The 25,135-nt window shown below is 41.2% G+C and overlaps 1 protein-coding gene across 1 annotated transcript; it reads left to right on the forward strand.

Annotated features, from left to right (window-relative positions):
* Positions 1-2,528: 2,528 nt before the first annotated feature.
* IYD (iodotyrosine deiodinase) lies at positions 2,529-25,135 on the forward strand. The gene is made up of 5 exons (XM_045544566.1): positions 2,529-2,800; positions 11,728-11,919; positions 13,802-13,961; positions 17,442-17,598; positions 23,305-25,135. The coding sequence occupies exons 1-5, from the start codon at positions 2,623-2,625 to the stop codon at positions 23,485-23,487; spliced, it is 870 nt and encodes a 289-aa protein (XP_045400522.1). The 5' UTR covers positions 2,529-2,622; the 3' UTR covers positions 23,488-25,135.

A 25,135-nucleotide genomic window follows, 5' to 3' on the forward strand; every position in this document is an offset into this window, starting at 1 on the left:
GACTAAGAGAGGCAATACCCTCCCCCTTCTCTAGTCTCCAAAACCACTGGAGAATAAATACCTCAAGAGACTTCAGAATGGAGGGCATGCAGCTCGGTTGAGGCTGGGCCAGCCAGAAGGGCCCTGTGGTCTGGGGTCGGCGGCTACAGAGGACTGGGAGGCTGAGGATGTTTCAGTGTGAGTGTGTCTCCCCTTTGGCTTGTGGCTCCGTGAAGGCACGAGCTGTTGGTTCTGCCCCATTTTGTTTCTAGCCCCTAATGCAAGGCCTTTCACACCACTCCTCAAAAATATATGTTGAATGAATGAGGGAGGGAACAAATGATCACCTTCCTTTTCCTCTTTGCTTTGAACCAGCCAAGCAATCCGGAGCAAGAGACATTTCTTTGCCTACTGCAAGTTGCCAAACCATCCAGGACGGTTGCCTCATGTTTCTTATCCTCTGGGGTTATTGATGGTTTCACAATCCCCTAAAGACTCATTTTGCTGGACACATGGTCTGAAACCCAAGAGATCCAAGCAGCACCCCAATTAGCCAAGCAGCCACTACACACCACTGCTGTTGGCGTCCACCTGAGATGGGGGTGTGTCCCACGCCCCCCAGCCACCACTGTGCTGCAACCAGCTCCCAGCGCTCCATTTCCTCTGGGTCCAGTCCTGTTGCTGGCACTGATATGAGTTGGACTCTGGAGGTTACAGGAACAGAGGCTTCCTCTGATCCTTTGAGGGTAAGGAGACATGGGCTGAGACTGAGCCAACCCGGGGCTTACCAGGAACCGAGGCAGTTGCAGCCCGTGGCCCCCCACCCCGTGTCTCCCCGTGGGCTGTGCGGTGTTGCTGCCTTGAAGGTCTTGCTGTTCTCTGCACATTTGTTCTGCTCCTCTCTTGCTATCAAGTAGCTTATTCATTCTGTTTTGTTTTTTTTTAAGTGGAATGAAAAGATAACCTGGGCCCCTGCATGGGCTGCTGTCTGTCATATGGGCCAGCTGCGCAGGGTCAGGTGTGGGGTTGGATCCCATGGACGAGAGGTGCCACCTCTGATGCCCTTTCTGCAGGAGGCTGGGGGGCACTTCCCTGCACAAGGGCCGTGGGCACAGCAGGCGGGACCACGGTTCTTCCCTAACAAACAGTCTACATCTTCCACACAGTTCTCTGGAGTTAGAACCACTATGACATACATTGAAAAAATAGTTGTCTACCACAAAAAAGAATATTTCAATATATAACATAATAAAATCTTCAAAATGACCATTGAAGTAAATAACATGTATTTAATTTTTTGAATAGGTAATATGTTCACAGCAGTAAACAATCTTTCTCCCACCCTTGCCTCACTTATCTACTTCCCACACCCCCTCCAAAACAAGTAACCAGTTTTCTTTTTAATTCTTTATTTTGAAATAAATAAGCAATTGCAAAACTAGTAAAGAGAAGTCCTGATATAACTACTGTTTAAAATTTATAGTATATTCTTCCATGAAATGTTATGAATATATAAGCACATATAAATGTACAATATTCTCCACTTTGTTTTACTGAAATGGCATCGTATTATACATACTTGGTCCCTTGCTGTTATAAACTGAATGTTTATGTCCCCCTCAAATTCTCATGTTGCAGCCCTAACCCCCAGAGTGATGGTATTTTGGAGTTTGGAGGTGTGGCCTTTAGGAGGTGATTAGGTGATGAGGGTGGAGCCCTCATAAATGAGATTAGTGGCCTTATAAGAAGAGGGAAGGGAGAGATGAACTCTCTCCAGCATCCATCATGTGAGGTTACAGCAAGAAGGTGCCAGTCTGCAAAGTAGGAAGAGAGCTCTCACCAGAGGTCAAATTGGCCAGCACCTGGATCTTGAACTTCCCAGCCTCCAGAACTGCAAGAAATAAATTTTTGTTGTTTAAGCCGCAGAGTCTATGGTATTTTTGTTATAGCATACCAAACTAAGACATGTGAAAAAAACTAAGCCCTACTTAAGTTATTATACAATTAATCAAACTGTCATTTTAATGTTTCTGTATCACTTTTTCTGGATCAAAGTTTTTCTTTACTGTAAACCATGATTTTTTTTTCCTGCATATGTTGGCTCAGGCATCATTGAAAAAACAAGTAAAACCTCAGGGCAGAGTTTCACAAACATGCCATTTACAGGGCAGGTTACACCTCTTTCCTGGAAATTTTCTTTTAGCAGATCTGAGTTGGTATCTGGAAATCTGCTCTTTTAAAAACAAGTTCTCCAGGCGACTCCTAGACTCACGCAAGTTGAAGACACACTGCTGCCAGAGAAAAGTGATACAGCAGGAGGATTCAATGCCTTTTAGCCTGCTGGCAGATCTAGCACATTGGTGTTTACTCAGATCTAGCGATTGTTGCCCAAGAATACATTGATCAAGTACACAATTTTAAAAAGTGAGTGCGCGGGTGCGTGACCAAACCCTCAACACATCCCACACGCATGTGACTGTGATCTTTGCTCCTTTGCAAGTCCTCCTAGAGCTGGAGTGTTCTGCACTTTGTTCCCTGCCCGGCACACCTCTCTCTCCTTCTTCCGTGTCCCCGCATTTCCCAAACCTGTCTCTGTTTGTTTCACTGCCGGTGTGGGGAGCGCTTTGGGACAGACTCCTAACCATGTTTTTCCTGACTCCAGTCTTGGTAGCGGTTCTCTGCATTTTGGTTGTGTGGATCTTTAAAAATGCTGATAGAAACATCCAGAGGAAGAAGGGGGAGGCTGGAGCCAGGACGGAGTCTCGCGCCTGGGTGGATGAAGACTTAAGAGACAGCACTGACCTCCACCAAGCAGAGGAAGGTAGAGCTACGGCGGCAGATCTTGGCCACTGCGGTGCTGATGCTGGGTGTGAGGTGATGGCTGGGCTTACAGGGAGGAGGCTAGTTTCATCATCGACCTCTACGGTGCCAACTAACTGGCGGGTGACAGAGACAGATCATCTCCTCAGGTGATCAGTCTGTCACCTGCTGTCACCACCCCCTTTACTTTGGATGTACAGTGAAAGCCATTGAGGGGCCAAAGTTCTCTCTGGCTCTGATCCTGTCTGGCTGTTGGAATCCTCCCGGAGGGTCTCCCCTCGGGCCGGCAGTGGGCAGGGGTGAGTGGGCAGGCGTTGGTCAAGAACTCTGAAATCTGCAAGGTGGCATCTACCTAGGGGTTTGCCATTTTTCACTGTGCCAGCCTCTGGAGGAGAGAGACAAGGGTGGCCTCTGTCTTCAACAAGTGGAGTGTCCAATTCGGTTGACAATACGAGACACGGGAAAGAGAGAAACACACAGACAAACCCAGTGGACCTGATTCTAAGGGGTTTGCAGCAGGCTTGGGGGTGGAGACGGCAGTTAGGAAAGGGACAAACCAGGCCAGGGAGGATTCATAGGATAGTGGGGGGAGGGGGCTGTCAGGGGGAGGGACAGGAAGAGTGGGGCGCAGGGAGGCCTCGGGAGGGCTGAGAACGGTGCGTCCAGGGCAGGCAGGGTAGGGCCGGCCTTGGAAAGAAGGGGTGATGGGGTGCTGGTAGGAAGGGGGCCTGTGCAGGAGTCTTGGGTAATCCGTGTTTGAGCAGTTTGGTCTAGGATGGATTTGTGGGATGCCTTCAACTGGAAGAGCCTCTGTGATTCTCAGCTGGGCCAGTGATGCCCACCCCCAACAGAGGCCACTGGAAATGTGAATGGGTGTGTGTGAGTGTGGGTGTGTGAGTGTGAGTGCGTGAATGTGTGAGTGTGAGTGTGTGAGTGTGAGTGCGTGAATGTGAGAGTGAGTGAATGTGTGGTTATGAGAGTACGCATCAGTGTGTGCGAATGTGTGAATGTGTGTGTTAGAGTGTGTGAGGAGTGTGTGTGTGAATTTGTGTGTGATGAGTGTGTGTGAGTGTGCATGGATGTGTGGATGTGTGTGAGTGTGTGCAAATGTGAGTGTGTGAGTGTGTGAATGTGTGTGAGTGTGTGGTATGTGTCAGCGTGTGAGCATGTGTGTGTGAATGTGAGTGTGTGGGTGTGAGTGTGAGTGTGTGTGAGAGTGTGTGAGTGATCATATCATCTCAGGACTGGGGTAGGGTGCCCAGCTGGCCCTCGGTGCTGGGAGCCAGTGACACTGAGTGTCCTGCCCGGGGCTCCAGCCTCCTCCGCTCCCAGGTTGAAGGCCACCCCGGCCCGGCGGCCAGTTCTTCCCAGCTGCCAAGAGCTTCCCTTAAACAAAGGGGCGTCTGTGATGAAGCTGTGTGATTTGCTCTGGTAGGGATGGCCCAGATGGCCGTGGCAGTGGGGATGCTGGGCACAGAGTGGATCGGAGTGAAGGTCAAGGAAGAACCACAGGGTTTGGTCCTGAACTGGACATTAGGAGAAGTAGGAGGGAAGAGTTGGAGGCCGGAAGAATCTCACAAATGGGCACAGGGAAGAGGGTTCAGCCTCAGGGGAAGACGGTTCCCATCAAGGGTGTTCAATTTGAGATGAGTGACACAGCTAAGCAGAAAGGGGAGGGAGGGGTCCAGGCCACAGACACTGATGGGAGGGTCACCAGCAGAGGGAAAGTGCTTGGAACTTGGAGAACTGATGAAGTCCCTAAGTGGGGAAGTGGGTGTTGCTAGAGAGAAGGCTGAGCACAGCGACTGGGGACCCGGCGGGTAAGAGGAACTGCGGTGGGTGGCAGAGGAAGGTACGAGGGCAAAGAGGAAGGTGTGAGAAAGGCTCCAGGAAGTAACAATAACAAGCCTGTACATGGCACTTACTGTATCCAGTGTCACATTTTATGTGTAGTAAATCATTTAATCTTCATGACAATACCATGAAGTAGGCACTATTATAACTCCCACACTACAGGTAAGGAAACTGAGGCCCACACAGGGTAAGTCACTTGGCTGAGAAGGCAGTGGCAGGGCAAGGACCAGGCGGCCTGCCTCCAGGGGCCAGGCAGGTAGCTGTTTGCTGGGCTGCCTCACCCCTTGGAGAATGACCCAGAACAGCAGGGCCAGGCATTCCGGAGAGATCAGAGAGCGCACAGTGAGGGAAGCCCAATGGATCTGAAGACCCGAGAGGTGTGAGGGTACAAGAGAGCCTGGGGCTGGACCTGAGGGTTGGGAACACGGAGCAAAGGTCTGGCTGGTGCCTGATTATTCATTTCTGCAAAACTCTTTGCTTTTTCATCCTCTGTTCCCTTCCATCCTCATCCTTCTCTTACCTCATAGAGGCATGAAGGGGACAGTCTTAGTGTCCTCCTCGGCGGCTGGGGCAAATCTGGCCTGAGTGTAGCGTGCACAGATCTCTTGCTGAAATCGTTGTTTACAAAAGTTAGGCAACGCATGCTAAGCTTGCACAGCTGCTGGGTGAGAACCAGCTTACATTCAGGCTCCTCTGTCACCCAAGTCCCTGCTCTCAGCCGCAGGATGGGTGGACACAGTTTACGTGGGGATCTTATTCCAGGTGGAAAGGATTGGGCAAGGGGAGAACTGGAGGAGAGAAAGGAGCCCAGCGCTGAAGAAACTCGGAGATGATGTTGATGCCTGCACGTAGGTACGAGATGCCGACCATTTTGAGTCCTGCTCTGCATCACAAAGAATTCCTACTCCGTGTTCCTGGATCAGGGAAGCAGCAGACCGTGTGGGTGGGAGCATTGTTGGCAGGGGGGCAGTGGCGTGGGAGAGCATGGGGCTTATTAGATGCAAGATGCAAACTTCTTTCCGGTACCAGCCAAGTTTGGTGTCTTGTTAATACTTTCAGTTCCTTGTTTATGGACAGCCAGGTCTAAGAAGGAGAAGTTGCTGATGTTTATCTCGAATAGAAAACCTCAAATTGTCACACTAAAATGGGACTAGCCTCTGGCAACTAGAAAGAGCCAATTGTTCAATATGCAGGGGTTTCGTGGGCCACACGTTAAATGTCAGTAGCTTGAAGTCGGCCATGATGGGAATGTTCAGGTCACAGCTACTGGCAAGTGCTATGAATCAGGGTTCCCCGCGCCCCCACAGGGCTGGTCTGCCAGCACACCGCTGCCACGAGTCCCATATAAAGCCAGCATTCTACTCTACTCAGAGCAATCAAGGAGGCCAGCACAGTTCTCCTTGCCCATGGGAAGCAACACATTTAGCTTTGTCTTTGACACACCCACCCACAATATCTGTGCATGGATAATTTAGAAGCGTGGTTTGCTAAGACCCCTGGAAGACCTCAGGGTCTTAGGACAAAGAACAGGTCAGTTCAGATGAGAGAGGAGACTAGGAAAGGGAAAGGACTTGAAAGAAGACGTGGTTCTGTCCTGAGATCCAGCCTGGTGAGTGCTGCTGGGGGACTGTCACCATCAGCACCGGATGCGGCACACCGAGACCAGGAGGCTCAGAGAGCAAATTCTGCCAGCTTCGCTCCACTGCTTGGCAGGGGAGGCTAAATAGCTTTTTCTCTACCCAATCTGGGGTCACGGCTGAGGACTCTATAACAAAAGACAGATTGACCACAGGAAAGGGTGCACGTTTATTAAACATGAGTTCTTATGTGACACGGGAGCCTTCATAAGGAAATGCCCTCTCAAGGATTTCTGAGGATTCCCAGGGAACTTGTGCTCTTGAAGCCACCTCTGGCTCTGGGCTTCAGGCCCATGGACTTCCTGTTTCTTCCAAGTGTTTTGTTTTTCCACCTCACACCAGTTTACGTGTGGAAATCAGCCTTTGTCTGTTTTTTTTTTTTTTTTTTCTTTCAGGGATTTCCCTACTTTCCAACCACTCGAGTAGCATATTAGCATTTGGGGCAGCTGTTCTTCCTTCTGAAGGTCCTCTGAGTCGCTGTTTTACGGTCCTGCCTGTGGACTCTTCTCCCCAAACTCTACCTAATACCCTTACTGTGTCGTGCAGGGGAGCTCAGCCTGTCCTGTCCAAAGACTCCTGCCCATGTTCTGAAAAGCACTGGGCTGTGGGAGCCAGGGACACAGGGAATCATTAGAGGTTAAACATTTTGCACTCTCCTCCCTCATCCGCCTTATGAGGGAAGGTGACAACAGGGAGATTTATTCTCCACGGGCACAAATTATGCTGCTTTGCTCAGAAGGCAGAAGTATCTATGGCCAGTTTTGTTTACACTTTCAAGTTCTCATTCATTGTTTTAAACTCTAAATGTTCCTTGAAAGCATTGATATTTTAACTATGAAACAGGAATTTAAAAATACTGGTTTTGCTATCGTGCTTTGAAAAATGGTAACATGGCAAGAAATTCATCTCTGAGGATCTATGTTCCTACTTTAGATGTTACCTACTTTCACTGAACTTGAACTTTCACTGGATTGAGAAAATGTCAAGCACTTTTTCCCCTTTTTCAAAAGTCTTATCTGACAGTTCTGGCCAGTTGATCTATCCTTGATTCTTTTGGTAATTAATCTCTGTGACCTTGTAATCATTGAAAAAATTCTTAACTGTGAAATGCAATATACTTACTGAAAAAGTATATAAACCATAGAACAAATAATTTTTAAGCGAAAACTCATATAATTATCACCTAGGCCAAGAAATACAAATTTCTATCACTCCTGAACTCCCTCATGTCCCTTCTCAGTCACAACCTTTTTCCTACTCTATAGAAATAACTACTATTTTGAATTTTATGGGGATTATTTCTTTGCTTTTCTTCATAGTCTTGAAAGAAATGAAGAAACACTCAGTAGTCAGAGAAAGAGCTATGAAATTTCGGATATATTAAATATAAGTAAGCAACAATTCTGAGAATATTGGAATGATGTATCTGAGGATTTGATGATAAGGTCTCTGATCACTTATTTGTAAAGCCTACCAGAAACTTCACAATGTTATTTATTGGAAAATATCCTTCTAAAATAAGATAATTGGGTCTGGTGAGGCTCGTAGTGCACCAGACACAGCTTCCTTTTTATCTGCTTCTATAGCTGTGGGTTCATTTTCTTCCTCCTCAGTTTTACCATTTTTAGCTTCAATGATTGAATCTTCTCTTGCATCTTCATCTTCTCTAAGAACTTGAGCTACATATAATGAGCTTCCAGAACTCTCTGAATAGGAGAATAATAGGGAAAACCAGAAGTGGCAAAAGCGGGCAAGTGTAATGGTAAATTTTATATAGCTAAATTTAACAGTCTTTTTCTTATGGTTAATATTTCTGTTTGTTAAGAAATCCTTCTCCACTCTAAGGTCATTAAGATATTCTTCTATATTCTTTTCTAAAATATTTTAAAATAATCTTTTATATGTAGAATTGTGGTGAGAACATTCAACATCTTTCTCAATCTCTGATGGAAAGGTTTCAAAGTTTTGCCATTAACTATTAATATATACCTGGATGTGGGTATTTTTTTCCCATAGTTAGACTTTATCAGATTAAGAAAGTTTTTTCCAACTCCAAATTTACTAAGAGATAAATGTCAAATTTCATCAAATGCTTTTCCTGCATTGGAATGATTTTATGGTTTATATCCCTTAGCTTGTTAATGTGACAAAAAAGTTGATTGTTTTTCTAATGTTAAATTAACCTTGTATTTCTGGGATAATTCAAACTTGGCCAAGATGCATTGTTTTTTATATATTGCTGAATTCTATTACTAATATTTTATTTAGGATTTTTGTAATCTGTGTTTATGAGGAAAGTAAGCCTGTAGTTTTTCTTTCTTTTAATGTCCTAGTTATGTTTTGGGATCAAGGTTGTGATAGTTTCATAAATGAGCTGGAGAGTGTTCCTTCTTTTCCTGTTGTTGTGAAGAGTTTCAAAAAGTTTAGCAATATTTTCCCTGTGAATGTTTGGTAGAACTCCTTCAAGAAACTCTCTGGGCCTGGAGCTTCCTTCTCTTTTAGGAAGATCCTTGCCTACTGATTCAACTTGTTTAATGGTTAGGGTACCTTTCAGTTTTTATATGTTGAAGTCAGTTTGGGCAGGTTACGTTTTCTATTAATAGACATTTGTCTTTTTATATGAATCTTCTAATATATTGGCATAATAATATTCTCATCCTGTTGGTTAAATGACAGTAACATCTGTAGTCATGTCACCTTTTCCATTTCTGATATTTGTTATCTGTGCTTTCGTTTCCTTGATCAATCTTTCCAGGAGCTCGTCAGTTTAATCAGTCTTTTCAGAGAACCAACTTTGGCTTTAATATTTCTCCCTCTTGAAGGTTTCTTGTCATTTTCCTTAACATGTCATATTTAATATTTACTTCTTTCTACTATCTTTGGTTTTATTTATTTATTCTTTTCCTAATTGCTTGAAATGGATTTTTAGCTCATTAATTTTTAGGGTTTCTTTCCATCTAATGTATGCATTTAAGTATTTAAATCTCCCTGTAAATAGAATACTTTAGTGTTATTGCATAGATTTTTCAATATGTAATAATTTCATATTTTAATTTTGAAATGTTTCCTAATTTCCATTAAGATATCTTATTTTAAGTCATCTTTTTATTACTGATTTATAGCTTAATTGGATTGCAGTCAGAGATCATTACCTATCAAACCTTTAAAATGTGTTGAGAGTTATTTTTGGGTCCAATGTATGGTTAATTTTTATGAATGTTTTGAGTCTGCTTAAAAAGAAAGTGTTTTCTGCAGTTGTTTGATAAAGTGTTGTATATATGGCTATTTGGCCATCTGTTAACTGCCTTATTCAAATCTTCTGTATCCTTACTGATTTTTTCCTCTGCTTATTCTACCATTACTGAGAAAGATATGTTAAGATCTTTCACTGTGATTGTGGATTTTAACATTTATTCTTGAAACTCTGTCTTATGGTCCTGTAATACAAATGCATACATATTTAAAATTATGTTTTCCAAGCAAATTAAATTATATTATTATAAAGTGACCCTTTTTATTCCCAGCAATGGTTTTGCCTCAATTTTTCTTTCATCTGATACTAATATAGCTACATGATTCATGGAATAACTTTTCCACCATGATGCATGGTATAACTCTCAACCTTTCTATATTCTTATGTTTTAGATGTGTCTCTTATAAACAACATATTTGGACTTAAAAACATCATTGATCTTTATCAGGAGCATTTATACTCAATGCAATAATTCTTGTTGCTACTAAAAATTCAGTTATTCTTTTTCTTCTGGAAGTAGTCTTTTTTTCCTTTGGTTGCTTTTAAGACTTTATTATTTGATTATAAAATGTATGGGTCTCTTCTTTTAATAATGCTTATAGTTTACTGGGCCTCAGAGTAAAAATGTACCATTTATATAGTTTACTTGTAAGTTAGGAGCCTGAAATAACCTGTAGTTTTGAATCTAATTTGACTCTTGATTTACTTGCATTGTTATTAGGGTCAATTATGGAACTAAAATTTGGTGCCTCCTGCTTACAATATTTTTTTCCCCTCTTATAGCAGTTGTGTTTAATGTCATTACAAAATAAATAAAAGTTCTTGTCCAAAAAAAAAAAAAAAAAAGAATTTCCTGGGCCTCTGAAATCTACAGATTTGGTATTTTTCATCAGTTCTGGGAAAATCTCAGACACTACCTTTCAAATACTGCCTCTGCCACATTCTCCTTGAATCAAATGATTAAATGCATATTGGACATTCTCACTCTGCGATTTTTTCTTGTCCTTTCTTCTATGTTTTCCATCTTTTGGCCTCTCCTTGCCCTATTCTAGTACTTTCTTCTAACTTACCTCCCAGTTCATTAATTTTTCTTTAGTTAGTCTTACCTGCTAGTAAACCCATCCATTAAGTTCTTAATTCTATTATTTTTGAGGTCTAGAAGTTCTATTTTTCATATTTTCTGTGTTAATTTTTATCCTTTCCTGTACCCTACAGATTTATATAAGTTTGTATTTTTTTCTCTAAACATAGTAATCATAGTTGTTTAATCTTCTGAGTCTGATAATTCCAATATTTGAAGTATTTGGTCATCTGACTTTATTTTTAAAAATTGATTCTGCTGTTTCTTGTTCAAGGTGGTTCTTTATGTACCTGATTGCATTTGGTGGGTTGCTGGTGATCGTACTAAAAATGATCTGTATATTGGTATTTGCTTCTGCTAGGCAACTGGGGTAGGCAGGACAACCTTATTCCAAGTTCAAGTTTGAGGCAAGACCCATCAAAATGATATAAACCCTTGAGGGCTGATTTATTTATCATTCACACTTTCCCTAAGGATATAGTCTTGGGCTCCAGCTTATTAGACTTCCCATTGCATGTGGGCCTTGGCTTGGATTTCTGTCACCCTCGATCCCTGAAGATATAAAAATGGAAATTCAAATATGTAGGGACTGGCATATACAATCAAGGAAAACATAGCTTCTGTGCCTATTGACCTGTGTAGGTTTGTATTTTCCTTTCAGGTTGGCCTGGAAATTTCTTACTACGATTTTAAAATTACTTTTAAAAATATCTAATTTAGTGATCTGAGTGGTTTTCTGCTGATGAGAAATTGTTTCAAATAACTTGGTCTACCATTAACAGAAATTTGAATTCTTCATCTTTTTGTAGGTAAAAATTTTCTTTTTCTTGATTTATAATAAGTATAACAAATCTAGAGTTTGAAGGATAGTCAAGATCAGCGATTAGGATTCTATAAATCTATTCTTTTTAATTTTTATTGTTTTTATGCAATTTTTATGTTGATCTTTTGGTTTGGGGGGCAGTTTGGGGTTTTTATTTATTTTTTATTTTTTTAGCTCATAACCCTACAGACATTTTTGAGAACTTTGTCTCCTCTCCAGTGGCCATCTTTTGGCCAAGAGAGGTCATTTAATTTGCCACCTTTCTTATTCTTATTTGCAGATGCTGATGAGTGGCAAGAATCAGAGGAAAATGTTGAACACATTCCATTCTCCCACACCCGCTATCCTGAGAAAGAAATGACTAAGAGATCCCAGGAATTTTATGAACTTCTCAATAAGAGACGGTCAGTCCGGTTCATAAGTAATGAGCAAATCCCAATGGAAGTCATTGATAATGTCATCAAGGCAGCAGGTTTGTAATTGCACATTGGGTCTTTGAGAATGCCAGCTGCCCTGCTGGTGTGACTCCAACACTGGGACAATGTCGAGGCTCCAACAGTGAATAAAGCCTAGAGTGACATGTTTATCTATAAAGTCTTACCCAAGTGTTGAGTGACTGCCAGAAACATAACGATTTCTACTTTCTACATTTTGACTATTATAAACATCTTGGAAGCAGATGTGATAATAGTTCAAAACTTCTGAAATTATCCAGTATTAAGAGCTTTTACTAAAAACTAAAGTTTCTAAACACATCATTATATATTCAAAGAGAAACATCTCTTTCTTTACCTTCCCCTTAAAACACACCACAAACATAGACTCTCACACTCTCACACTTACACATTTGTCTTTTTGGAAGAAAGTTTCTTATATTACACACCATGGTGCTCTAGAGTATTCTAACGAATAGCAAAATTTACTTGTATGAATTTATAAAGTAAACCAAAGCAAGACAAACACATTGCCAATGTAAATAATACCTCCACAGAGGGGGGAAAAAAGCAAATAACTACAAAAAAGGGGAGGAGATATAAGAGAAAACCTCGTACTTGAGAGTCTCTTCTGAATGTAAATCATATTTAAGTTTATTTGCAGAAATTACTGCATTCTCATTGTGAATCCATTGTCCAACTTAAAAGAAAGCAAGAATAAAATATTTCATTTCCATTGAGGATATAAATGCACTAGATTGTTGAGTCCTTTAACTAACAGCAGTTACTAAATTTTCCGTTTGTCTGTATCTGTATATATGTGTGTACATATATGATGTTAAGGTAAATTTGGCACAATTTAAAACATTAGGGAGAAATTTATTTCTTGTATTTAGAAACACAAATATTTAGTAGACAAATAAAATGGGTACAAAATTAACTGGAATTACTCTGTGCAGAAATCAGGGCCTCATGTTTAGCTTTTGGCTTATATTTGCTGAGCCAATCATGACTTCTGGTGTTGGCAGTGGTGTGTGGCCAACAGGAACCCCGTCAAGAGCCTGCAGGCCTTACTTCCTCCAGAGGTAGAATTTATTACATTAAAAAGGAATAAGGAAGGAAGGAATAGGCATTTCTGATATAGCCCACCTGTGGTCACTGCTGTGGCCTGCCTTTGGGAACTGCAGGCCATCTCTAGGACCAAGGGGTGACACCCAGGTCAGAAGCTGGCCCAAGCCCTCTCTGGAATCTCAAGGGAATTTAAGCTCCTTGGACAGAGATGACACACCATGGAGCTTTGTCCTAGGACGCTGGGACTGATTGCGTTGTGGGCCACGGATTCCCGAAGCACCAGGAGTGGAAGACACATAGCTGTGCATATTGAGCACCCAAGGCCAAGGGTTTCCCAACTTTTGTGTGGCCCTAATGAGACCACAAACCCACAATGTCTTGCTCAGAGTTTTGATATAGTCATGAAACCATTTATAGTTTAGTTGCCTTTTAAGGAGTGTTTTTAAAACCATTTTACCATGTACATTTTGCCTTTTCCAATAAGCTTCATGAGATTATCCTTTTTCAGGAATATCAAAACAAATGCCGGTCTGGAGAATTCTGGCAGTCAGAGTATGCCCTCTGAGTTTTTCTCCTGAGTGGTCGTCGTGCAGTTTGTTAGGGACTTTTTCTCCACATAACTGGAGAAGCAGGGAGAGGTTCCCACAGCCCCAGAACTACTGGTCTTGATCTTGACAAGTTGGCTGGGAGACTCCCGGAGGATACTGAACAAAACGGAGTCCACAGCACCTGCCCCAGCCCACAGCCAAGCACTTCATTTTGAGCAAGCATTAATTATATTTATTATTAACTAACAGTCTCACACTTCCCTGCAGCTTTAATTTCTCATTTTGACTTGATGGGTGACAGGGACAGCCCCAAGTGGGGCCCACACGGAGCCCTGGACCTTCGTGGTTGTGAAGGACCCAGATGTGAAACATGAGATTCGCAAGATCGTAGAGGAGGAAGAAGAAATAAACTACATGAAGAGAATGGGGCACCGATGGGTTACGGACCTGAAGAAACTGAGGTACAAAAGTTGGTGAAGTTAGTTAGGGATGTCTGGTTTGGCCTCTTACAATGAAGGAACTACCACTGCCATTTCCTGATTCCCTTGTAAGTGATAAAAGTTTGATTCTGGCTCCATGAGGAATAATGGATCCTAAATCAGGCCCTGCCCCTGTATTGCCATGTGATTCTTGGGTAAATAAATAGGCTCTGACCCACATAATTGCTTAGTAAATAAAACTTTGAGAAACCACTTCACTTTTCACCCATGTTGGAACATAAGGTTGTGAAATACTTCTCAAGATGTTGAGTGAAGCAGATAACATTTTGCTAAAGTGATCAGGTGTTCCAGATGACGTTACTAAGCAGGCGCTGGTTTTAGGATGAGTTTGGCACAAGTGTGGTATCTGTGAGGTGTTAGTAACTTTGTGGGTTTCCTCAGCTCCAGGAGAGAAGTGGCAGAGAACTCAGTGCAACTAGTTTTACTGTGGTGCTCGAAGGCGATGTCCTTCCCTGCCCACTCTCTTCCTAGGCTGAGCGTGAGGGGGCAGGGCAGGTGGTGACAGTGACCCGGACTTCTCCAGGAGCCCTGCAGGGCCAGCTCAAGTCCTTGGCACTCAGGATGCTCAGCAGAGATACCCAATGCCTCTGGCTCTCAGCTGTGGGCATTCAGTGGCCAGTTCGGCACCAGCCACCCCAGATCCTACAGTGGCACAAACCTAAGAAAGGATGATGGGGTTGCTGATTTAGGGGCTTGGGAGCGCTTCTCACTGGACAGGTAGAGTGGATGTGATGAGAAGGTGGCCTCTTGGCCCTGCTCCTTTTTTAGTTCTTTGGCACCAGAGGACAATTTTCTGCTAAGACATTTAAATCTTATCAAGATTGATGTCTTATGGAGTTGTAACTTATCTCTGTGCTCTGGAGCAAGTGTGGGGGTAGTAATAGTGAGTATATAAATCTTACTGCGTATTCATGGGAAAAATCAGGATAGGTAAAAGTTGAGTCTCTATACTTAGAGAGATGCTATATTCTAGGTGTGTACAGTACCTACAAAATACTATTGTCCCTCTCACACTTTCCTCAGCAGTGGCAGAATTAGTTGTTCTCTCGCCTTTGTGCTGGGTTTGCTGATTGGCTGGGTTCGGGGTGGAATTACAGGGGTGTAGAGATTGTCTTCTTGTGCTGAGTCAGTTCCTGGGTGGGGGGTCGCAAGACCAGTTGAGTCTATTCCTAGGTATGGGTCACTGGTCAGCTATTGAATACAGGGCCTGGAAGATGTCTCAAAAACTACCCTTAGGTTTAGAAAAGCTGATGTTATCTATGGAGAAAGTTAAAAAATCTTTATGACCATCAGCTATGTGACTCCTGAGTAGCAATTATAGGAAAGCAAGCTCAGGGACAGTGGCTGGTTATTATCATTATTTTTAGCTATGCCTGTGCCTCTGCAGAGTTTAGGCCCTCCCCCCAGTTCTCACCTTGCACCCCTTTATTAATTTGTAAGGGGCAGTTTCAAGAGGATGGCAGTGCTTGCGTCACCCACTTCTCAGGCTCAGTTCTCCTTTTTGGCATAATGAGTTTTGTGGAGTCCTGAGATTTATATTTTTCCCTTACAATACAAACATCAGAATTTTAAATCATGGATATATCTATACAGAACACAAGTTTGGGGAACACACACAACAGTCTCTTGATAACATTCGACTCAACCGTGGGCTGCAGAATTGCTGGGCGCCTTGGAGAGCAGCATCCCTGGGCCTGTGTGTCCCAGAGGGAATGGAGGGTGCTCATTCATCCAGTGAGTCAGGAAGGCGGATTAAAAGGGGTTCTTCTGGACCGATATTTCCATGATTTAGAATTCTAATGTTTGTGTTATTATTTCACCCTCACAGTGACCACAGGGGATGGGTGCACAACAGCACATTCGACACGACATTTGACGTGGGAGAAAACTGAGCCGTGGGAGGTTAAGTGGCTCACCCACCATGGCCAGGCTTGTCTGGCTCAAGTGGATCTTCTAAACCGTGAACATTTCTCCCTCTTTGTCAGGAGAGAATCAGTAGCAGTCAAACGTGACTGAGCTGACTGAAGTACGGTAAAGTAGGTTTGAAAGTATAACCTGTGGATGTTACTAGTTCAAGAGGAACCATGGAAAAATACACAGTGAGTTTACCGTACTTCAAAAACAGCAAAGCGGTAACTAGGCCAGAAAAGAAGTGAATGGTGACCATCTCTTGCTAATGAATGAAATGATATTTCCCTAAGGAAAATTCCAGTATATGGGATTAGGACTATCTCTCTTTTGAATATCTGTGCTAGAAAGAAACTTTTGCCAAAATATATGGGACAAGGTAGTGGAATCAAGAAAGAGATATTTTGAGCTGGAAAATGAAAATTTCAACTCCATATTTATACGTCACATGAATGGCCACCCACTCCCACTCCCACTGAAGTTCCCTTCCTTTTCTCCATAACTGGGCACACTGCACTGCCATCCACCCACCTGCGATTTCAGGTTTACCTCCTGTGCTCCAGTTCATCTCTTAGGTCTGCCTGGGGCGCATTCCCCAATCCCTCTTTTCTGCCCTGGCCTTCAGTGCCTTGAGGCCATTGCTGGGAATTTTCTTCCAATCTTCTTATTCAGAATTAACATTTCCGTTTTGAGGGGCTCCCAATTCACTTGGTTTATACTTCTTTGATAGCACTTACCAGGTTTCATTTTACTGAATATTGTCTTAGTGCACTTTGAGTTACAGGATCCATCCTTGTACCTTTCAGCATTTCATACACCTTGCTGTACTAGGCACTTATTAATACATGTTTATTGAATTGAATGATCTTGGACAGTGTGAGGGTGAGGGGAAACTTCCCTTTTCCCCCAAAAGTTTACTGAAAGGTCAACTCACAATTAAGGCAGATTAATAAGAGAAAGTTTATTTATTGCACTCATGGGGCGAATCGCAGAGTGATTACCCAATATCCCAGTGGGGTCCAGAAATTTTTATAACCTCCTTTTAGAGGAGAGGGGAGATGAGGAACATAGGTAATTCTGTTTAGGGGCAATAAATGGTTGCTAGGGGAAACAGATTGGCTTGTAAATTAACCTGAGAGACGGCTGTTATGTTTAAATGGTTTGGGCCAGGTCTGGTTGCGTTTTTGATCTTCTTTCCTGCAATGTGTTGAAATAACAGGAAAGGGGAAGAGAAGTCAACAGTTTTTTTGATGGGTCCGTCTGGTTCTGCAGATAGAGGGAAAGCTGTTGATCTCTAAGGGCCTTTAATTCAAAATATACTTTATACCAAGGAGTCATATTTTGAGGTAAAATTTCCTAAGCTCCTTCAACAGAAAAAGATGAACAAGGCACAAACAAGAATTCTGCATTTTTTCAATTTAGTAAAAAAGACAAGTAAACATGTTTTTATTGTTATCATAAATAAGCTAAGGCAGTAAAAACAGAACCAAAAATTAGAACAAATATTCTGCTGGATCTCTTTTCTGTCCCCAGAACCAACTGGATTAAAGAGTACTTGGACAGCGCCCCTGTTTTGATTCTCATTTTCAAGCAAGTACATGGTTTTGCCGCAAATGGCAAGAAAAAGGTCCATTACTACAATGAGATCAGTGTTTCCATCGCCTGTGGCATCCTGTTAGCCGCCCTGCAGGTACGTTGTCCTTCCGCCAGGCCCCAAAGAGAGAAGTGAGACTTGAGGGCCAAAGGGTGACCTTGTTAGAACATTTCAGCTAAGTTTTAAATGCAGGGACATTTGGAAATTGTTTTATCTACACCTGAATTCCTAAGTAAGGTAACTCCGATGTGAAAACTGACTCCGGAAACCTGCACTGGTGAGCACGATGGTTCAACAAGCTGGAATTCTTCCTGGAAGTGCACTTGTAACATCGTTTCAGGGCTGGAAAAATTGTTGTTGCGGTCGCCTTCATCTGTTACAACAAATTCCAAGGGTTTTGGCAGACACACATGAGAAATTTCCAAGCCTGAAAGTCACAGAGACTAACTCCCTGGATGTGTGTGCTGTTGCTGTGTGAGATGAAGGAATGATTAAAAAGCCACAAGGAGAACTCTTTCCTAGAGCTCCTATACTGAGAGGTTTGCATGGTATTGCGTTAGGAAGATGACAGTGGGCTTAAAAAAAATTCCATCCACAAATCAGCTAGGGCGCTGACATGAAACAGAGCGGGCCTGAAGTATATACCTTTCAAACGACTCAATTCATTCACTCAACAATATTTTCTGAGCAGCTCCTATGTGGCAGTTCCTGGGAGGTACTGGGGGTGGTTGCTCTCATGAACTGTACATTCTGGTGGGGGCCGGGGTCTGGCTAGGGGGTGAGAGACTAAACACATAAAATACATACAGCAAACAAGATAATAAGAGGGAGTGATCATACTTTCAAGGGACAATTGATTCAAATATTAATGAGCTTATTCACTATCTCAAAGAAAAATGCCTGTGCCGAATAACACCTTGCAAAAAACACAGTCATTGTTACACAACAGAAATGTTTTCAGATTGTATGAAAAATTGTCCCGAAGGAGCTGGTATTTGATTTCCTTACTGAATCTGCAACCGGATAAAGGAGTCACCGTGCAGCATGAGGCCTCGGGACACCCCATCTGTTCTAGGGTCATGGAAGAAGCAGTTTAAGCCGGGAACGAGCTCGGTGCACCACTTGGGCCTCTGTCCCCTCGCTTTGCTGTTGAGTTTGCTGCCCTCTAGCGTCCCACAAGGCGCAATTCTGTGGGCAGCTCATGATTTGTGAGGGAGGAGAGAGAAATCTTCATGGAGCCCCCATCCCGAGCTTTGTGACCGGCGGGGCACACATGACAGATAGAGGCGACTTCCAGAACTTCTTCTCAGGCTTAGTGGTGGTGACTTCATTGGAAAAGTTGAAGAGGGGCAGCTGGGGAAGTGTCTGGAAGCCATGCACTGTTTTTACTTAGATGTTCACTGTTTGGAGGCTTGAAGAGAGGTGGTGGGGCACCCCTTGGCCAATGGGTCCCCCATCATTGGGCACTGGCATTTTCACTGGGCATCGGGCTCTGCTTCCGTGTTGATTCTGTAGTTGTAGGAACTCCCTGTGGTTGTAGTTGTTGAAAATAAAATAGGCAAGACTTTATTAATACACTAATTACCAAGATCTAGCATAAGGAAGATCTAGCAAGATCTAGCAAGATTTAATTACCAAGATTTAGGCCTATTATTTTAAAGTAGTAATGAATGTAATGATATTTTAAGATACCTATAACAACTATGAACTGATATGAAAATATCTGTGAATTTTATTGTTGACAAAGTCATAGATATTGCTAACACTACTGTGGTTTGTTGCCTACCTTTATAATGGAAGAAACTGCTAAATTTCAGTTAGATGTTTGTGAATATAAAGATGCATTTTTTTCCCATCCAAGTTCACAGACCTGCTGAATTCAATCTTTGGTCCTTTGGGGGGTCTGAGAATTTCAGGTAAAAAACTCCCAACCTATAATGAGACCAAAGCACTCAAATCAAGAGAGATTGAAAGATAAAATATTAATAGAAATCAGCTTAATACTTCTAAGAGAAATTGCTTAATATGTTCTGTGTATTCAGCAATGTCTACTGCCAAAGATATATAAAATTCAGTGTGGGGTAAAAGCTATGTCTAAAAAAAGGACCAAAATATAAAATGACATCAAATTTAGATGTAAATATTTTCTCAATGGAAAGTTCAAGATTTATCCATTCCAAATTTAAATACCATGTGAAGATATGATAAAGGAAGATGTCAATGGAAAAAAGTCAAGCTCTGTAAAATAATTTTAAAGAGATTTATTTTGAGTCAAATTTGAGGACTATGACCCAGAGCCACGCCCAAGAAGTCTTGAGTAAGTGGACTTGGTGTGGCTGGGTTATAGTTTGGTTTTATATATTTTAGGGAGACAGGGGTTACAGGGAAAGTTATAAATTAATATGTGGGAGATATGTATTGGTTTGGCCCAAAAAGGTGGGCCATCTCGAAGCAGGAGCTTATAGGTTATAGGTGGGTTTGAAGATTTTTTGGCTTGTAATTGGTTGAAGACACGAAGTTTTGTCTAAAGGTTTGTAATGTTTTAATATAAGGAGTTGTTTATCAGAGATAAGTCACCAGACATAGATTTGTTGTGTAAATTAAGGAATTGTAGGTTTGTTTTGTATATCCTTAGGCCTGTTAATGGGTTATAAAGGATGTCCCCAAGAAGGGAGGGGGCATGATAAGGCATGTCTGACCTCCTTTTTTCTGGCAGGTAATTTAGTTTTAGGATATTTTTTTTGGCTATGAGGGGGTTTATTTAGTCAGTCGGTGGAGGGGGGTGAGTCTTAAAATTTTATTTTAGTTCACAATTCCCCCATGTTGGCCAAGATATGTCAGAGGCAGCATTGATGGCCAAACTTTTATTTTGTCCTATTTGTTGTTAGGGTACTGTGGTTACCTGTCCTGGGTCTATTTAGTCCCTCGGTGGGACCTTTGTGGCTAAGAGGACTGAACAGTTGAAAGGGGGCTTATAGTCAATTAAATATTTTAGGCTAAATAGGATTGGAGGTAGACAGGTATTTATTAATATTTCAAAAATTTTTAGGTGACATAAGAGTAAAATTTAAAATGTCAAAGGCAAAGTTATAGAATTAATTTATTTATAAGTGTTGAATTATTATATTTGGGGGTTTAGTGGTAGACTTTCAGTAAATGTAAGTATTATTAATATTTAAGGTAAGGGAATTTAGAGACTTATTGTGTTATAATATTTTAGTTTTTTTAGTAATTTATATTAAGGTGATTGATAAATTATTTATTATATTTTTGTATAAATTTATAATTGAGAAAAATTATATTTAGGAAGTTTTAAGTCTATAGGAAGTAGGAGAAAAAATTTTATGATTGGGATGGATTTTTGTAGTATGTGTTCTGAAAAGACAAAGTATTTTAGTTAGTATTTTTTTAGGTTTTTGTGTGTCCCTTTTTGATCTGGAGGGTTTCATTTTATTTTTTAGAATTGGCCCTTATAATTTTATATGTCTCTTTTTTTGTGATAGTCCCTGGGCCTAGAGGGAGGATATTTGAATAGGGCTTTGGTAGATTTTATGGTTTTAAGGTCCCAGAGATTAGGGAAATTTGTTATTTATTTAAAATTTGTCAGGACTTTGGAAAATACAATAAAAGAATTAGTAATGTTTAAATAAAGAGTCTTTTTGTGAAAATTAGTTTGGTCTTATGAGGTTGAGTTAGTTATATTTACGGTCATATTAGTTTTTTAATTAAAATTAAAGTCCTGGAAGTTTGTTTTGTTTTATTTTAATGGTATGTAATTTTTAAAGATAATAGAAACTAGTGTATAAGTGGATTTGTTAGTCTTTTTTATGACTGTATTGGAAGAAGTCAACTTTGAACTTAGCCAGAAAAAACCATTTTTTGAGATGAATTAAAGTAAAATAATAATTTTTTAAAGATGATAGAATTTGGACTAGTCATGGTTAGAGACAATTGACAAATTGGTTATTTTTGTGGCATATAGTAATTTATATAATAACCATAATTATTATTGATAATATATAAAGACACATCAATATTTTATAATATTGGAATATATAGTAATAATATAGTCTAAAGAAAGTTAAATGTTATTTTATATTTGACAATGTTTTTTGTATGGTTTTGACATATTAAATAAATTTAATGTCTGTCTTAGACTTTTAGTGGCCCTAATATATAAAAAGTTAGCTTAAGGTCAAAAGGTTGGACTTAGAATATAAGTTTTAGAAAGGTTGTCAAATATTAAAGGTTTAAAATATTTCTTTATATATAATTATAAATTATTATAAAATAAGGGTTATTTATTTAACCAAGAGATAGTTATTAAAAGATTTTAAAGATGATAAAGTTTTATGGGTGTAAATTTTAACCTTTTTAAAGTTTAGTTTTTTTAGTTAGTCAAAATTTAATAAAGAGACTATAGAGATTATTTGATACAGTATAAAATTTTTTTTTCTTTTAGGTCAAGTGTCAAAATTAAAGAAAAATTTTTTGTAGTATGTTATTTTTTAAATTAAAAAGGAAATATATTATAGAATTAAAATGAGTATATCATGTCACTATATTAAGAGTAAATTAATATTAATAGAAATTTGTTTTAGTCAAAAGTTTTTAATACTTTTTTTGTAAACTTTATTTTAATCTGTCTGTATCATATATTTATTCATAAAATATGTTTACAAATTTGTTGTTTTATCTTAATATTTTTTTAAATAAGCAGTTATTTTAGGACAAAAAATTTTATGTCAGATTTTTAAAATTTTTTTGTTTAATTTCTAAAGAAATTAAAGAAGAAAGAAAGAAAAATTTCTAAAATAAATTCTGTGTAGCCTAAGTGTACAGTGTTTATAGTGCACAGGAATGCCCTAGGCCTTCACATTCACTCACCACTCACTCACTGACTCACCCAGAGCAACTTCCAGTCCTGCAAGCACCATTCATGGTGAGTGCCCTGTACAGTTGGGCCATTTTTAATCTTTTATGTAGTATTTTTGCTGTACCTTTTCTATGTTTAGATACACAAATACTTACCATTGTATGTATAATTGCCTACAGTATTCAGTACAATGGCATGTGTTCAGGTGTATAGCCTAGGAGCAACAGACTACACCATATAGGTGTGTAGTAGGCTGTACCCTCTGGGTTTGTATATTCTGTTATGTTTACACAATATAGAAATCACCTAATGCTGTATTTCTTAGACCATAGTCCCATTGTTAACTGACACATGACTGTATACACACACACACACACACACACACACACATATAGGCTCAAATGCCAATATTATAGATATTGATTACAACCCATAGATCCCAGGCAGATAACCAGAATTCAGGAAAGAATATTTAGTAAGAAAACTATAGTAGAATTTTGGCTGGGACTCTGCTTTGGTGAACTGCTCTTATCATCTGGGTCTTGTACCAGGATACAAGCTGACCCCATAGCTAAAAGGAACTGCCTGTTGTTTTTGCCATTGCTTTGGTATAGTTGGATTTCCCCAATTTCTTTCCATAAAATAACCATTTCTATTTCTTAAGCATCAGTGAAAAATAAGACTAGCATTTTTCTGCTTCCAGAAGATTCCCACTGCTTGGTTAAAAGAAGTCAGTGGCTGGGGAGGTTGGGGGCGCAGGTGAGGTTCACGGTACCCATCACCTGAGCTGGCAGCCTCTCTGCTGCCCAACTTTGGGGAAATGATGAGCTGATCAGGTGTGCTAAGGATGGAAGTCCCCAGGCTGGAGGCAGAGCTGTGATTTTGCCAGCTGGCTTTACAGTGCATCCTTTCCTCTCCTGTTTTAGAATGCAGGACTGGTGACTGTCACTACCACTCCTCTCAACTGTGGCCCTCGTCTGAGAGTGCTCCTGGGCCGCCCTGCACATGAAAAACTGCTGATGCTGCTCCCCGTGGGGTACCCCAGCCAAGAGGCCACGGTGCCCGACCTCAGACGGAAACCTCTGGACCAGATCATGGTGACAGTGTAGGCAGGACCCCTTCAGGGAGCTGCGAGGATGGTGCCCAGGCTCCTTCCGGTGGCTCTGCCTGCCTCTCTCGGGTCCCTCGGCTGCTCTCTCTGGGTGTGGGGTCTCCCCGCCCTCCACTCCACGGGGTGGCCGCTCTACGTGTCAAGTCAGATAAGCCCTGTTTCTTACCCACTTTGGAAATGCGTTAACACTTTACAAAGAACACGCCCCGGTCTTAAAAATCATTCTAGAACATCACTGCTGACTTTTTTATTTTATTTTTTAAAACTCACATACGGGAAGGAGTCATCAGAAAATGTAATGCGGTCCCAAGAATTCAGCTATGTGAGTACTCTTGAATTTAAACTCAGACTAACCAAATGGCCTCCTGCCCTCTGATTTCTGGGAGCTTTTAGAGAAAGGGTGTGCTTTTGAGATACAATTTTTAACTGAACTTCAGGGATGTTTTGCCAGTTTTGAATAAGTAACCATCAAAGTAACTAAAATGTCACCCTCACAGCACAGGACAGGGCGTGCTTGGGCAGCAGGGGTCCGGCTGGCACCAGCTGAGCATATGGACACACATGTACACCGTCCAGTGGTGTGCTGGAGCTGCCTGGCAGCAGTTCGTGGACGCTGTTAAATATCTGAGATTTTTGCAAGCCAGTTAGTGTAAGTATTAAACATTTATAGCCTGAAATTGCCCATGGTGTGTGAGCTTACACCACAGCAATTGGAAAACACTACAATTAGGGCTCGCTTCCTTTTTCTTAGACAACTCTTTTGCCAAACGGCTGACTGTGTCTCCCTTCTTTTCTCCTCTATCCTCGAAACACAGAACAAGCTTTTGGCTTTTCCCCACATGATAGTACTGCTTTTTGGGACTGACGGGTCACAGGTGCCATCGTACCTCTTCTCCCCCCGGGGGCGTCGTACCCATGGGCACAGTTACAGCTTGGGTAGTTTCCGCCCAGCAACTCTGCTCACCCCCTCATCCTCTCCCACTGTCTCTTTTTCCTTCTATTTTTTTTTTTCCCTCAGTTCCCTTGAGAAAAATCTCTCTTGCCTTTTTTCATTCCATTTGTGAGTCACACAGTGCAAGAAAAGCCTTTGGTGTCATTGATAACAGCAAGAGCTGGTGACAACCCTGTATCAGAGAAAGAGAAGGCCTTTCTTTGCTTTAAAGTGTGATTAGACATTACAGGAACCGGTGCCTTCAGCCTCCGAGGTCCACTGAGATACCCAGAAGACTCTTTCAGAATGTCCAAAACCTTCCATCTATGTCTTTGGTTTTCTCTAAACATTCTTTTCTCCAAATCTACATATTTTAATAAGTACAGACTTTCTTATTTACATTTTATTTATATTCTCTTTTTTAAAAAATTACTATTGGGAGTGGTATTTGTCCCCAGCTTTGCATTGTAAATGAGTGTTGTTTTAGCTGCACTGTGGCTTTGTTATTTACGTGGGCTGGAGTGGGAGCCTGACCTCGGTACATCATATGGTTTCATAGGACAAAGATGCTCTGAGTTCCAAGTATCAGAATAATAAACACACTTCGGCACTGCAGTGGAAGGAAATTGAAGCTGTATTTATAAACTTCTCTATTTCTTATGTTTAAAAACTGAGCCCAGGGAATCCTTTGCTAGTGTTTTACTCCACTCTGCTG

The sequence above is a fragment of the Lemur catta genome, chromosome 2, assembly GCF_020740605.2.
Source record: "Lemur catta isolate mLemCat1 chromosome 2, mLemCat1.pri, whole genome shotgun sequence".
Taxonomy (NCBI): domain Eukaryota; kingdom Metazoa; phylum Chordata; class Mammalia; order Primates; family Lemuridae; genus Lemur; species Lemur catta.

Excerpts from the sequence above, each read along its gene's own strand:
- IYD (XM_045544566.1), top strand. The coding sequence starts at position 2,623 with ATGTTTTTCCTGACTCCAGTCTTGGTAGCGGTTCTCTGCATTTTGGTT. Across the intron at positions 2,801-11,727 it reads CCTCCACCAAGCAGAGGAAG|ATGCTGATGAGTGGCAAGAA; the intron begins GTAGAGCTACGG and ends TCTTATTTGCAG. Across the intron at positions 13,962-17,441 it reads ACGGACCTGAAGAAACTGAG|AACCAACTGGATTAAAGAGT; the intron begins GTACAAAAGTTG and ends TTCTGTCCCCAG.